At 29.8% G+C, this 14,719-nt stretch overlaps 1 protein-coding gene across 1 annotated transcript; it reads right to left on the reverse strand.

Annotated features, from left to right (window-relative positions):
* Window positions 1–3,688: 3,688 nt before the first annotated feature.
* On the reverse strand, window positions 3,689–4,840 carry LOC146872147 (uncharacterized). Its single transcript, XM_085664337.1, has one exon. It carries the CDS (start codon window positions 4,838–4,840, stop codon window positions 3,689–3,691), a length of 1,152 nt encoding a protein of 383 aa, XP_085520463.1.
* Between the last annotated feature and the right edge of the window lie 9,879 nt (window positions 4,841–14,719).

Consider the following 14,719-nt stretch of genomic DNA (forward strand, 5'->3'; position numbering starts at 1 on the left):
GTGATAATAATAGTAATAATAATTGTAATAATAATAGTAATATTAATAGTAATAATAATAGTAATAGTAATTGTAATAATAATGGTTATAATAATAGTAATAATATTCATAATAATAATCATAATATTAACAGTAATAGTAATTGCAATTTCATGGGTAAATATAACAGCGATAATAGTAGTTACAATAATAATAATAATAACTGTAATAATAATAAAAATAATAGTCTTAGTAATAATAATAATAATAGTAATAATAATAGTTATCAAAATAGTAATAATTATAGTATTTGTACTAGTAACAATAATATTAATAACAAAAGTATTAATAATTGTAATATTAATAGTATTAGTTATAGTAATAATAATCGTAATAATAACCGTTATAATAATAGTAATATTAATAGTAATAATGAAATTAATAATAACACTAATAATAATACGAATAATAATAGTAATAATTATGGTAATTATGATAGTAAAAATAGTAGAGGTAATAATAGTAATAATAATAGTGATAATAATATTAATAATAATTGTAAGAATATTATGAATAATAATAGTAATAATAATAGGAATAATATTTGTAATAATAATAATAATAATAATAGTAATAATAATAGTAATAATAACAGTAATAATAATCATAATTAGAATTGTAGTAATAATAGTAACAATATTCGTAATTATAATTGTAATAATAATATTTTTTAATTATAGTAATAATAGAAGTGTTAATAAAAGAAATAATAATAGTGATAATTATAGTAGTGATAATAATTGTAATAATAATAGGTTTAATAACTGGAAAAATAATAGAAATAATTATATTAGTGTTCATAATTTTATAATAACAGTAACAAGAATAGTAATAATTATAGTAATAGTAATAATAATACTGATTTAGTTATAATAATGGTAATAATCATAGTCATGATAATAGTAATTATTATAGTTAAAATAGTACTAATAATAGTGATAATATTAGTAATAATAATTGTGATAATAATAGTAATAATAATAATAATAATAATAAATAATAATAATAATAATAATGATAGTAATAATAATCTTAAAAATAAACGTAATAATAATGGAAATAATAATTGTAATAATAAGAGTAATGGTAATGGTAATAATAACTGTGTTAATAATAGTAATTATAATTGCAATTATAATTGTAATAATAATATTACTAATAGGAGTGATAATAATTGTCATAATAATAGTGATAATAAGAGTAATAATAATTGTAGTAATAATACTAAAAATAATTGTAAAAATTATATTTAAATTAATAATAGAAATGATAGTAATAATAATTGTAATATTAATAGTAATAATAACCTTTATCATAATCGTAATAATAATAGTAATAATAATTTTAATAATAATAGGAATAATAATAGTAATAATATTACTAATAATAATTGTTTAATAATAATAATAATAATAATAAAAATAATAATCCTATTAACAACAGTAATAATAATAGTATTAATTATAGTAATAATAATAGTAATAATAATCGTAACAAAAATAGTAATAGTAATAGTAATAGTAAAAATAATAGTAATAATAGTAGTTAACTTATTTTTTTTTGATGTTCTGAGAATGCCAAACTTTACGCACTAATCCATGGTCCCTGCCCAACTGTGGGACCCTTCATTATTTGGGTCCCCCTTAAAGTCCCTGTAGTGTCGGGCTCACCGTTGTAATAGGCACAGCCGACTAAACTCATATCCATCCTACTGGCATAGTAATACCATGCCGGCACCGCCATGTGGCATTACTTCAGAATGGCGCCACTGCTTCTTGTCCCTTACTTGGGCTCCCTCTTCGGCTCTACGTGGCAGGAATCAGGAGCAACGTTGGTGGCTCTTCTATGGGCAACCCATCTCCTTCTTCTTCTTATTTAAGATCGATCTGACATACTAGGCCACCTTGTTCCACTCCATTCTGCCCGCGCAACATTTTCTCGACGACGTTGTCTGGCGAGATGTCTCCGAGGTCTTGTTCCAAGGGTAGTCGTTCGGCACTCCACCGAGTACATAAAAAAAACGTGTGCTGGGCGTCGTCGTTGATCGAGTCCCCATAGGGGCAGTTGGCGTCTGCTACCTTCCTCATTCTAGCCAGGTAGGAGCGAAATAGGTCATGCCCTTTCAGGAATTGAGTGAGGTAGAAATCGACTTCTCCCGCCGCTCGATTTATCCAGTTGTCTAGTTGACTGATGAGTCGAGCAGTCCATCTGCCCCTACGTTCCTGCTCCCATCTACTTTGCCAGGCCTTGATGCTGATAGACCTGGCAAGCCTTGATGCCTTCTCCTTTCCCATGACACACCTTTGCTGGTGGACGAATTTCCTCTCCTGGGCTAATAGATCGATCGGGATTACCCCGGCGACAACTAACACTGCCGGCTCTGAGACCGTGCGGTGAGAGCACGCGATTCGGAGTGCGCCCCTCCTCTGTACCGCGGCTATGCGCTTGCGGTATTTCTGTTTTCTCAGCGCCTCGGCCCATACTTCCGCACCGTACAGCATCACTGCTTCGGCGGCATGCATCAGTAGTTTCCTCATGCACGGCCTGGGACCGTTGACAATGGCCATGAGCATGCCCAGTGAGGCTACTACTTTGGCCGCCTTGTCAGCTGCCCTGGTAATATGCTCACAATAGTTAAGCTTGTTGTCAAGCATAACCCCGAGATATTTGACAGCCGACTTAGTCTGGACCGCCGCATCTCCTACAATGAAGCTGCGCAAGGTGTTGATGCGCTTCCTCGTAATTAGCACGATCTCTGTCTTCTGGGCTGCTAGAGATAGCCCGTGGCCTTCTATCCAGGAGGTAACTCTCCGCATGACCTGGTTGGGCAGCAACTGTACCCCCTCCGTGTCTCTTGCGGTTATGACCACTGCAATGTCATCTGCATATCCAACCAAGAAAGTACCTTCATGGACTGCCATACGAAAGATACCGTCGTAGAATATATTCCATATATCCGGTCCCAGTATGGAGCCCTGGGCTGCCCCCGATGTCAATTCCAAGCTTCTTGGACCATCACTCGTGTCGTATACTAGGAAGCGCTCATTTAGATAATCGTCAATTATTCGGAGTAGGTACTTCGGAACGTCGAAATTACATTCGAGCGCTTCCCTTGCCAGGTCCCACCTGACGGAGTTGAAGGCATTTCTCACGTCTAAGGTGGCCAGCAGGCACAGAGGTCGAGTTCGATGATTGCCTCACTCCATCATTTTAGCGGCCGTGACCACCTCCAGGACTGCGTGGGTGGTGGAGAGGTCGAATCGGAATTCGTACTGGGGGCCGGCAAGATCCCCCGTTGCCTTCACGACTGCCCGCAGCCTTGGCCTTATCAGTTTCTCCAGGAGTTTTCCAGCCGTATCGAGCATACAAATAGGCCTGTATGATGATGCTGCCCATACTGGACTCTTGCCCTTGCTAATGAGCACAAGCCTCGCTTTCTTCATGTGTTATACATGTTCAGCAATAGCATAGGGTGACTTTGCGCGACGACTGTAATTATTTCTGCTGGATGTCCGTCTGGACCTGGAGCTTTCTTGTTCTGCATAGATGATGCGGCCCTGAGTAGCTCTTCTTCCGTGAATTGCGGTACCTCGCTTATTCCGGGCGCATCCAAGCTGATCTCTCTCTTCGGCTGTGGGGGGAATAGAGTTTACTCGATGTGATCCAACGTCCTCGCGTCCTGAGGGGTCCCTTGCGTGTTAGTCCCCAGCTTGCGCGTGACGATGACATACCCTAATCCCCACGGATTCTGGTCGACATCCAGGCACAGCTCCTTCCAGCACTGTCGTTGACTGGCCTTAATGGTCCTCTTCAGGGCTTTCTTGGCCGCTTGATATTCTGCGGCCAAAGGAGTAGCGTCGTGATCGCGTCTCTTCGCTCGTTGTGCTAAACGACGTAGCCTTAAGCACTTCTTACGAAGATCTGCGATCTCGTTCGTCCACCAATATACAGGGCGTCTCTGCCGTTTCGTGCCATTCTTTGGCACCGCTATCGCACAAGCCTTTTGGATGAGCTGCATGGTTGCTGCGCTAATCAACCTGGTTTGTGCAGGTGGCGATAGACTCGCTGAAGTACTTTGTTGGGATCTCCATCCTTCCTCTATGACCGAAGACAGCCTCTCTCGATCCATTCTTGCAATGTTCCACCGGGGGGGTCGCTTTACACATGTCACAGCTGGCCTCCTATCATGTACATCGAATAGGATGTACTGGTGATCGCTCCCGGTATAATCCTCGATCACCTGCCAGTCTGCGACTCTTGCCATAAGATGTTCGTTGACTAGAGAGACATCCGGGATCGTCTCTCTGTAGCCAGGCCTGCGGAAGGTTGACGTCGAAGCTGTGTTGAATACTGATAGCTCCAGTCTCGACGCCACCTCCATGATACGTCTTCCTCTGGAGTCCGGCCTGGCCTCCCCCCATTCGAGAGCTTTGGCATTGAGGTCTCCAGCCACAATGAGATCCCCTTGCATTTCCTGCAGCGCGTCTTCCAGATCGTCCAGTTTGATTTGGAAGTCGTCTATCCCGTCGTTCGGAGTGAGATATACACTGACATAAGTCGTCGAGTTATGTCTCAACCAAACGTAACCGCGTCCGGATCCTTGGTCCGACACATGTATTAGTCGGGGATGTGGGATCCAGATGGCCGCGGTGCCCAATTCGTCTGCGAACCATCCTACTCCTGCTCTGTCCTGGTACTGTTCGCTGATTAGCACAATATCAGCTTTTTTCTCAAAGCAAAGCTGAGCTAAAAGGTGATGCGCCGTCCTGCTCCTATTCAGGTTACCCTGAAGTACTCTCATCCTTTTTTTTTCTTTTTTTCTACTTCTTTGCTGTTGCAAGGGCCTCCTGGAAAGCATTGCAGGCCTTTGATCCCGCCAGGTGCTTCCTAGTTTCAACACCGCTCTTTGAGCACAAAAAGCAGGTAGGCTTGCTGACCTTACACTCTTTGATCTTGTGCCCCGTGCCGCCACAATAATAGCAAACTTTACTGCGATTTGGTCCCTTGCACGAGGCACTATAGTGACCATAGTCGAGACAGCGGAAGCATCGCCTCACTTCTGCCCTTCGTCTGACCCTGCAGCTGATGAAACCGATCAGCACTCGACCGGATTTTAAAGGCTGCGCAGCTGCTTCCTCTTCTATTTTGACGATGGCCAGGCGTTGTTGTCTTGCGTTGGGTTTTGTCATCTTAATTTCGATTTTCCCCGCGTAGCCTGGCAGGGTCCTCTTTAGGGTCTCCTCGACTTCTATCGACGAGGTGCAGCAGTCACAGTCCCGTATCTCCAGTGTAGCTCTAGGGACCAGTTCCGTGATGCTGCTCGTTTCTCCTACCTCTTTTTTCAGGGTTTCCGCGAATGAGGCCCTGATATCCACAGTGGTCTTCTTTAGTTCGAGGGGAACCCCTCCGTTTCTAGTCTGCCGGACCGATCTAATGTCTACCACTGAGGCGCTGGTCTTGAAGCGCTGGTGGATGACTCCGACTACGTCTGCGTTTCCTTCCACAGGTTTCAGGAAGATTGCGTCCGGCCTAGTTCTCTTTCTCGGCCTATCCTCCGATTTGCTCGGCTTCTTTTTCTCCTGATGTAGGTGTTTCGTCGCCTTCGTACTTGGTTTCTCCTTATTTCTTTTCTTCTTCACGACCTCCGTCCACATGGTGGATTCGGTCGTCGTCGCCTCCTGCCTCGGTCTTTTGAGGGATTCTTCAGCTGCGGCGGGCTTGAGGCTACTCTCTTAACTATGCTGGCCTCAGTCGTAGAATTTGCCCGAGGGCTCTGTGAAACTCGGGTGAGGGATCCTCGATCCCTTATTGCCCTTTTCTCGAGATTTGTACATGAACTCGAGACTGTCTATGATGTCTTCCAGTTCTGGGATCCCTTGCTTAATATCCTTGTTTACGTTTGGCTGTTTAGTAATAGCCAGCTTCATTTTGGCAAGGAGTAATTTCGCTTGCGCGAGTTTCTCTCTCTCTCTATTTTGTTGTGTCCCCTTCGCAGGCTGAGAGCCTACGTTTTTGTTGCCTTGAGTAACGATGTTATTTCCAGATGGTTCTGGGGTGTTTTGTTGTTTGTCTTTTTCGTTTTGTGTGTTTAGTTTTTCTTTCGTGCTTTGGATTTCCATGTGTTCAAAATTCTTCCTCCAGAGTGCCTGACCGTCTCCGAACGCAGTGTCTCCGGAAGTGGGGGGTGATCACCCGCGTAACTACCCACATTATTGCGAGAGCTTTTGGCTACAAGGTCAGGAATGAAGCATCCGCCCTTGCCTTTCTCCTACTTCCTTCATCGGCTTCCTGATACTCCCGTAGGTGCGACGCGTTGACACCGGGAGTTTTCCACGAGAACCGCGCTTTACGTATCATACCGCACATCCCTTTCGGGCAGCGTCAGCGTACCCGCTAGTCCTCGTGGCCCTCCCGTAACCCTGGCTTGTGGCCCTTACAGGGTGCTGTCATCCGGGCCAGATGAGCCCTGGTTTTTTTTGAGAGGTTGTACTACTCGTATCACGGGGACCGACGGCGCTACTCTTCGGTAGAAGACAAATGCTCCTTTTCTTCCCTTGGTGGATTATTATTATTAGGTGGAATTTGTCGAGTTCCGTCCATAGAGCCATGATCGCAACCACGTTCCAAAAATTGAAGCATAGGATATATAAATCCCACAGTTGACTGTCGTTTGATTTTATTTTATTTTCCTTCTGATCTAAGCGCCTCCTATGCCCTGCAGATGAGTTTATCGTCTTTCTCTGTAGTGGAATTAAGTGCCGCTGGCGCTGGTGGTGGCTCGGCCGTCGTAGTCTCTAGTAGATGGCGCTGCATGAGTCCTCGATGGGCCGTCGATTCTGCCGCCCGGCCATGTAATATAGTTCGCGGAACTAACATGTCCTAGTAGGCAGCACTGGCCAACATCCGAGATGGTGTCCAATACCTTGTAGTTCTTAATCGACTCTATCCGCCAATCCCAGAGGGCGGCTCATCTTTAACAGTAGTGGTAGTTGTCACATGTGCTGTAGGTGGCGCTGCCATCGTACCCTGGAATAGGTAGCGCTGAATGAGATCCCGATGAGAGGTCGAGTCTGCCGTCCATCCGTAAAATATAGTTTCCGCAACTAACACGTAATGGCGACCAAAGCCTCGACAATCCAATCGAGCACATCTTCATCAACCACACAATAGATGATCGATCTGTAGAGACGGTAATTATCTCCCATTGCTCACCGCTTACAAATTCCCAAGCTAATTATATTTCATATTTCCTAGTAATGGGAATAGACGGAGCTTGCGCTGGCGGTGGCATTACCGTCGTTGTCAATAGTAGATAGCGCAGCATAAGCAGAGTCTTCGGTGGACCGTCAAGTATGCCATCCAAACATAGAGTATAGTTCATCGGACTACCACCTCACAGATGTCAGCACTGCAACTTAAGAAGTTCTGCGATGGCTCCAAAATACTCGTCCGAGGTTTAAGTCGAAATTGTTGATTAGGTAGGTCGACACCGAAGTTGGTCAACAAATCCCTTCAGTGATGCACTGACTCTATTACGCGACAGTTAATTTTTAACGAACGGTCACTGAATTTACTTCACGAAACTCTAATATCTTTTTAAAAATATAGTCTGGACGACTGTTAAAAAAGCAAAAAGCTTTGCGAACAAACATTGACTCTAACGACTGCATTGCACGCAATCGATACAAATATACTTGTTGTTTAAATCGCGAGACCCGAACGAACAAACACTGCTTCTACTTCGCGATGTTCTTATATCAGCGATAAAAACATTAGATAATATCACTGTTTCGCGAGCGATTGCAAAAATGTTCTTTAATAATCATTGATACTTGCAGCAAAGACATCCTGAGAAACTTTCGATGTTTACTTCCCAAAGGACAAATTAGAACTGATCCGGTAATTGTCCAGGTCAATATAATCACAGAATCTCGATCTTCACCTGTCAGAGTTCAAAAGAAAACTAACCCGGTAATCGTCAAAGTTAAGAAAGAGCGCGTTTATGTTTATATGACACAAGGCCAACTATCGAGAGATTAAAATTTAAAAATAATCGAATTTTAATTTAAGTCCCGTTCGCGTTTCCGTCACGTAATGTATAAATAAATCTACTATTGTTTAAATATTACTTTAATCTATCCCGCGTACACTAAAGACTGTTTAAATAATTGAAAGTTTATCGAAAATAATAATTTATAACTACTTCCGTTCGAAAAAAAATTTTCGATGTGTTCGCGTCGGAGGGTAAAAGTAAACTAACTCGGTAATTATCAAAATTAAGAATGAGCGCGTTTATGCTTATATTACACAAGGTCAACTATCGCGAGATTAAAATTTGAAAATTATCGAAATTTATTTTAAGACCCGCGCGAGTTTCCGTCTTTTAATGTTTAAATAAATCTACTAATAAGAGAAATAATAATAATAATAATAACTGTAATAATAAAGGTAATAATAATAGCAATAATAATAGTAATAAAAATTGTTATAATAATAGTAATAATGTTAGTATTAATATTAGAAATAATAATAGTAATAACAATAGTATTAATAATTGTAATAATAATAGTAATAATAATTGTAATAATAATAATAAAAATATAAATAATAGAAGTAATAATAATAGTAATAAAAATTATAATAGCAGTAGTAGTAATAAATGTAAAAAAAAGTATTAATAATAATAATAATAAGAATAACAATAATAACAATAATTGTAATAATAATAGTAATAATAATAGTAATAATATTAGTAATAATAATTATGATAATAATCGTAATAATAATAGAAATATTAATAGTAAATATTATAATAATAATTATAGAGAAAATAATATTAATAGTAATAGAAATAATAATAATAATAATAATAATAATAGTAATAGTAATTATAATGGTAATAATAATAGTAATAATAATAGTAATAATAATAGTAATAATATTAGTGATATTATTAGTAATAATAGTTTTATAATTGTAATAATGATATTAATAATAATAATAATATTAATAGTAATAATAACAGCAATAATAACAGTAATAATAATTGTAATGACAATAGTAACAATAATAGTAACAATAATAATATTAAAAATAATAATAATAATAACAATAATTATAGTAATAATAACAGTAATAATAATAGTTATTGTAACAGTAGTCATAATAGTAATAATAATTGTAATAATAATAGTAATAATAATAATAACCATAATAGTAATAATAATAGTAATAATTATTGTGATGATAATAGTAATAATAATAGTAATAATTGTAGTGATGATAATAGTAATAATAATAGTAATAATTGTAGTGATGATAATAGTAATAATAATAGTAATAATAATTGTAATAATAGTAGTAATAATAAAATAATACTAATAGTGATAATAATACTAATAATAATTGTAATGTTAAATTTAATTGTAATAGAAATAATGATAGTAATAATAATTGTTATGATAATAGTTATAATAATAATAATAACAGTAATAATAATAGTGATAATAATAGTATCAATAATAGTATTAATAATAGTTATAATGATTGTAATAATAACAATAATAAAATTAGTAGTGATAGTAATAGTAATAATAGTAAAATAATTGCAATAATAATGGAAATATTAATAGTAATAATAATAGTAATATTAATAGTAACAATAACAATATTAATACTATTGATAATAATTGTAATCATAATAATAATAATAATAATAGTAATAATAATTGTATTAATAATAGTAATAAAAATAGTAATAATAATGGTAATATAAATAGTAATAATAATAGAATTAATAATAGTAATAATAGTAGAAATTATAATTGTAATAGTAGTCATAATGATAATAGTAATAATAATAGATGTGATTTTAGTGATATTAATATTAATAACAATAGGGATAATAGTAGTAATAATAATTGTAATAATAGTAGTGATAATAATAATAATTATAATAGTGATACCAATAGTAACAATAATTGTAATAATAATAGAAATAATAATAATAATTATAATAATAATAATAATAGTAATGATGATATTAATTATAATAGTAATAATAATAGTGATAATAATAGTAATAATAGTGGTAATAATAATCATAATAATAATTGTAATAATGGTATTAATAATAGTAATTATAGTAGTAAAAGTAATCGTAATAATAAAAGTAATAATAATAATAATAATAATCAAAATAGTAATAATAATGGTAATGATAATATTAATTATAATAGTAATAAAAATAGTAATAATGATCGTCCTATTAATTGTAATAATAATAGGAATAATAATTGTAATAATAATAGTGATAATAAAATTAATTATAGTAGTGATAAAAATAATAATAATAATTGTGATAATAATAATAATAACAGTAATATTAACAGTAATAATAATTGTAATAATAATAGTAATAAACATAGTAATAATAATAGCTATAATAATAGTAATAATAATTATGATTGTAATAATAATAATAATAGTAAAAATAATAGTAATAGTAATAGTAATAGTAATAGTAATTATAATATTAATAATAATATTAATAATAACATTGATATTAATAGTAATAATAATAGAAATAATAATAGTAATATTAATACTAATAATAGTCATAATACTAATAATAATAAACTTAATAATAATGGTAATAATAATAGTAATTATAATAGGAATAGTAATCGTAATACTAATTTGAATAGTAATAATAATAATAATAGCAATATAAAAGTAATTATAATAGTAAAAATATTTGTGATAATAATAGAAATAATAATTGTAATAATAATAGTAATATTAAAAGTAATATTAATAGAAATAATAATTATAGTAATAAAAGAAATAATAAGAGTAATAATAAGATAACAGTAATAATAAGACAGTAATAATAAGAGTAATAATAAGTGTAATAATAACAGTAATAATAAAAGTAATAATCATAGTAATGATAATAGAAATAATAATAAAGATAATAATAATAATAATAGAAATGTTAATAGTAAGAATAATTGTAATAATAATTGTTATAATAATAGTAATAACAATAGTAATAATAACTGTAATAATAATATTAATGATAATATTAATAATAATAATAATAATAATAGTAATAATAGTAGTAATAATATTTGCGAAAATAATAGTAATAATTGTAGTAATAATAATCATATATATAATTGTAATAATAATAGTCACAATAATCGTAATTATAAATTGTAATAATAATAGTAATAATAATATTAATAATAGTAGTAATAGTAGTGATAATAGTAGTAATAATAATAGTGCTAATAATAATAATAATAATAATAGTAGTAATAGTAGTAATAATATTTGTCATAATAGTAGAAATAATATTAGTAATAATAATAGTAATAATAATAATAATAATAATATTAATAATAGTAGTGATTATAATATTAAAAATAACTATAAAAGTAATAGTAATGATAATGGTAATAATAATAGTAATAATAATAGAACTAGTAGATGTGATAATAGTAGTAATTATAATAGTGATATAATAGTAGTAATAATTGTAATAATAATTGTAATAATAATAGTGATAATAGTAGAGATAAGAATGGTAAAAGTAATAGTGATAATAATAATAAATGTAATTGTATTAATAATAGTATGAGTAATAGTAATAGTAATAGTAATAGTAATCGTAATAATAATAGCAATAGCAATAGTAATATTAATTTTAGTAAAAATAGTAATAATTATAGCAATAATAATCGTATTAATATTCGTAAAAATAATAGTAAAAATAATTTTAATAATAATTGTAATAATAATACGAATAATAATAGTAATTATAATAGTATTGATAATAGTAATAATAATAATAATGACAGTGATAATAATAGTAATAATTGTAGTGATAATAACTGTAATAATAATAGAAATAATAATAATATTAATAATAGTAATAATAGTATTGATGATAAAATTAAAAATAATTGTGACTATAATAGTAATAATAGCAGTAATAATAATAGCAATAATAATATAAATAATAATAGTAATAATAACATAAATAATAATAGTAATAATAAAAGTGTTATAGTAGTGATAATATTAGTGATAGTAATAGTAATAATAATAGTAATAGTGTTAATAATAGGAATAATAATCGTTATAATAATAGTAATAATAATAGTAATAATAATTGTAATAGAATAGAAATAATAATTTTAATAGTAATAGTAATTATAAGAGCAATAATAATAGTAATAACAATCGTAAAAAAGTTGTGATAATTATAGTAATAATAATAGTGATAACAATTGTACATATAATAGTGATAATAATAGTAATAATAGTAGTGATAATAGTATTACAAATAACTATAAATGTAATAGTAATGATAATAGTAATAATAATAGTAATAATAATAGTGTTATTGTAGTAATAATATCAGTGATAATAATCGTAATAGTATATAGTAATAATAATAGTAATAATAATAGTAATAATAGTCGAAATAAAAATAGTGATAAGGATAGTAATAATAATTGTAATAATTATAGTAATAATAGCAGTTATAATAAGTGTATTAATATTAGAAATAATAATAATAGATATAATAATATTAATTACAATGGTAATAATAATAGTAAGAATAATACGAATAATAATAGTGTTATACTTGTAATAGTATTAGTATTAATAATATTAATTATAATAGTGATATAATAGTAATAATATTAGTTGCAATATTAGTGATATTGATCGTAATAAAAATTGTAATAATGATAGTATTGATAATTGTAATAATAATTTTAATAATAATTTTAGTAGTAGTAGGAATAACTTTAATAATAATAATTGTAAGAATATTAGTAATAATAATATTAATAATAATAGCAATAATAATAGTAATAATATTCGTGATAATAATATTAAAAATAATTGTAATAATAACAGTATGAATAATAGTAATATTAATAGTAATATTAATCGTAATAATAATAGCAACAGTAATAGTAATAATAATATTAATAATAATAGTAATAATAATCGAAATAATATACGTAATAATAGTAGTAATAATAATAGTAATAATAGTACAGATAATAATAGTAAAAATAATTGTGATAGTAATAGTAATATTAATATTAATAATAATAGTAATAATAATAGCATTAATAATATTAATAATAATAGTAATATTAATAGTGATAATATTAGTGATAATATTAGTAATTATAATAGTGATATAATAGTAATAATAATTGTAATAGTAATTAAAATAATAATAATAGAAATAATGATAGTGATAAAAATAGTAATAATAATAGTGAATATAATAGTAAAAATAATTGTAATAATAACGTTATGATTAAAAGAAATAATAATAGTAATAGTAATCGTAATAATAATAGTAATTGTAGTAGTAATAATAATAGTATTAATAATAGTAATAATAATAATAATAATTATAGTAATTATAATGGTATTTTCAATCGTAATAATAATTGTAAAAATAATTGCAATACTAATTGTAATAATAATTTTAGTAGTAATTGTAACAATAATAGTATTAATAATAGTAATTATAATAGTATTATTAATAGTAATAATGATAATATTAACAGTACTGATAGTTATAGCAATAATAATAGTGATGCTAATATCAATAAAAATAGTTCTAATAATAGTAATAGTATTAGTAATAATAATAGTAAGAATAATAGTATTATTAATAATGATAATGAAAGTAATTATAGTAATCATAGTAATAGTAATAATAATAGTGAGAATAATATTAAAAAATTTGTTATAGTAACAGTAATAATAATAGTAATAATAATAGTAAAAATAATTGTTATTATAACAGTAATAATAATAGTAAAAATAATTGTAATAATAATTGTAATAATAATTTCAATAGTTATAATAATAATACAAGTAATAAATATACTTAAGATAATAGTAATAATAATAGTAAAAATAAGTGATAATAATAGTAATTATAATGGTGATATAATAGTTGTAATAATTGAAACAATAATTGTAATAATAATAGTATTAATTGTAGTGATAGGAATAGTAATAATAGCAGTGATAATGATAGTGAAAATAATTGTAATAGTAACGGCATGATTAATAGTAATAATAATAGTAATATTAATCGTAATAATGATAGCAATAGTAATAGTAATAATAATAGTAATAATAATAGTAATAAAAACAGTGATAACAATTAAAATAATAATAGCAGTAATAATAGTAATAATAATAATAATAATAATAATATTAGTAATTATAATAGAAATAATATTAGAAATTAGTATTATAATAGTAGTAATATTAGTAATTAGTAATAATAGTAATAATATTAGTAATTATAACGTTGATAATAATAGTAATAATAATAGAAATAATAATTGTAATAAGAATAGTATTAATTATAGTAATAAGAAGAGGATTAATAATAGTGACGACAGTAGTATTAATAAATCAAATAATAATAATAATAATAATAGTAATAATAATGGTAATAATAATATAATTATAATAGTAATAAATAATAGTAATAATAATAGTAATGATAATGTGATAATAATTAAATAATAATAATAATAATAATAGCATGAGTAATAGTAATTATAATAATATAAATATTAGTAATAATAGTAGTGTTGATAATTGTAATAACAATAGTAAT

The sequence above is a fragment of the Vespa mandarinia genome, unplaced genomic scaffold (genome assembly GCF_050613455.1).
Source record: "Vespa mandarinia isolate Hongniang unplaced genomic scaffold, ASM5061345v1 scaffold_41, whole genome shotgun sequence".
Taxonomy (NCBI): domain Eukaryota; kingdom Metazoa; phylum Arthropoda; class Insecta; order Hymenoptera; family Vespidae; genus Vespa; species Vespa mandarinia.

What these genes read in the sequence shown, in the direction of transcription:
- LOC146872147 (XM_085664337.1), bottom strand. Translation starts at nt 4,840, where the DNA reads ATGAGAGTACTTCAGGGTAACCTGAATAGGAGCAGGACGGCGCATCAC.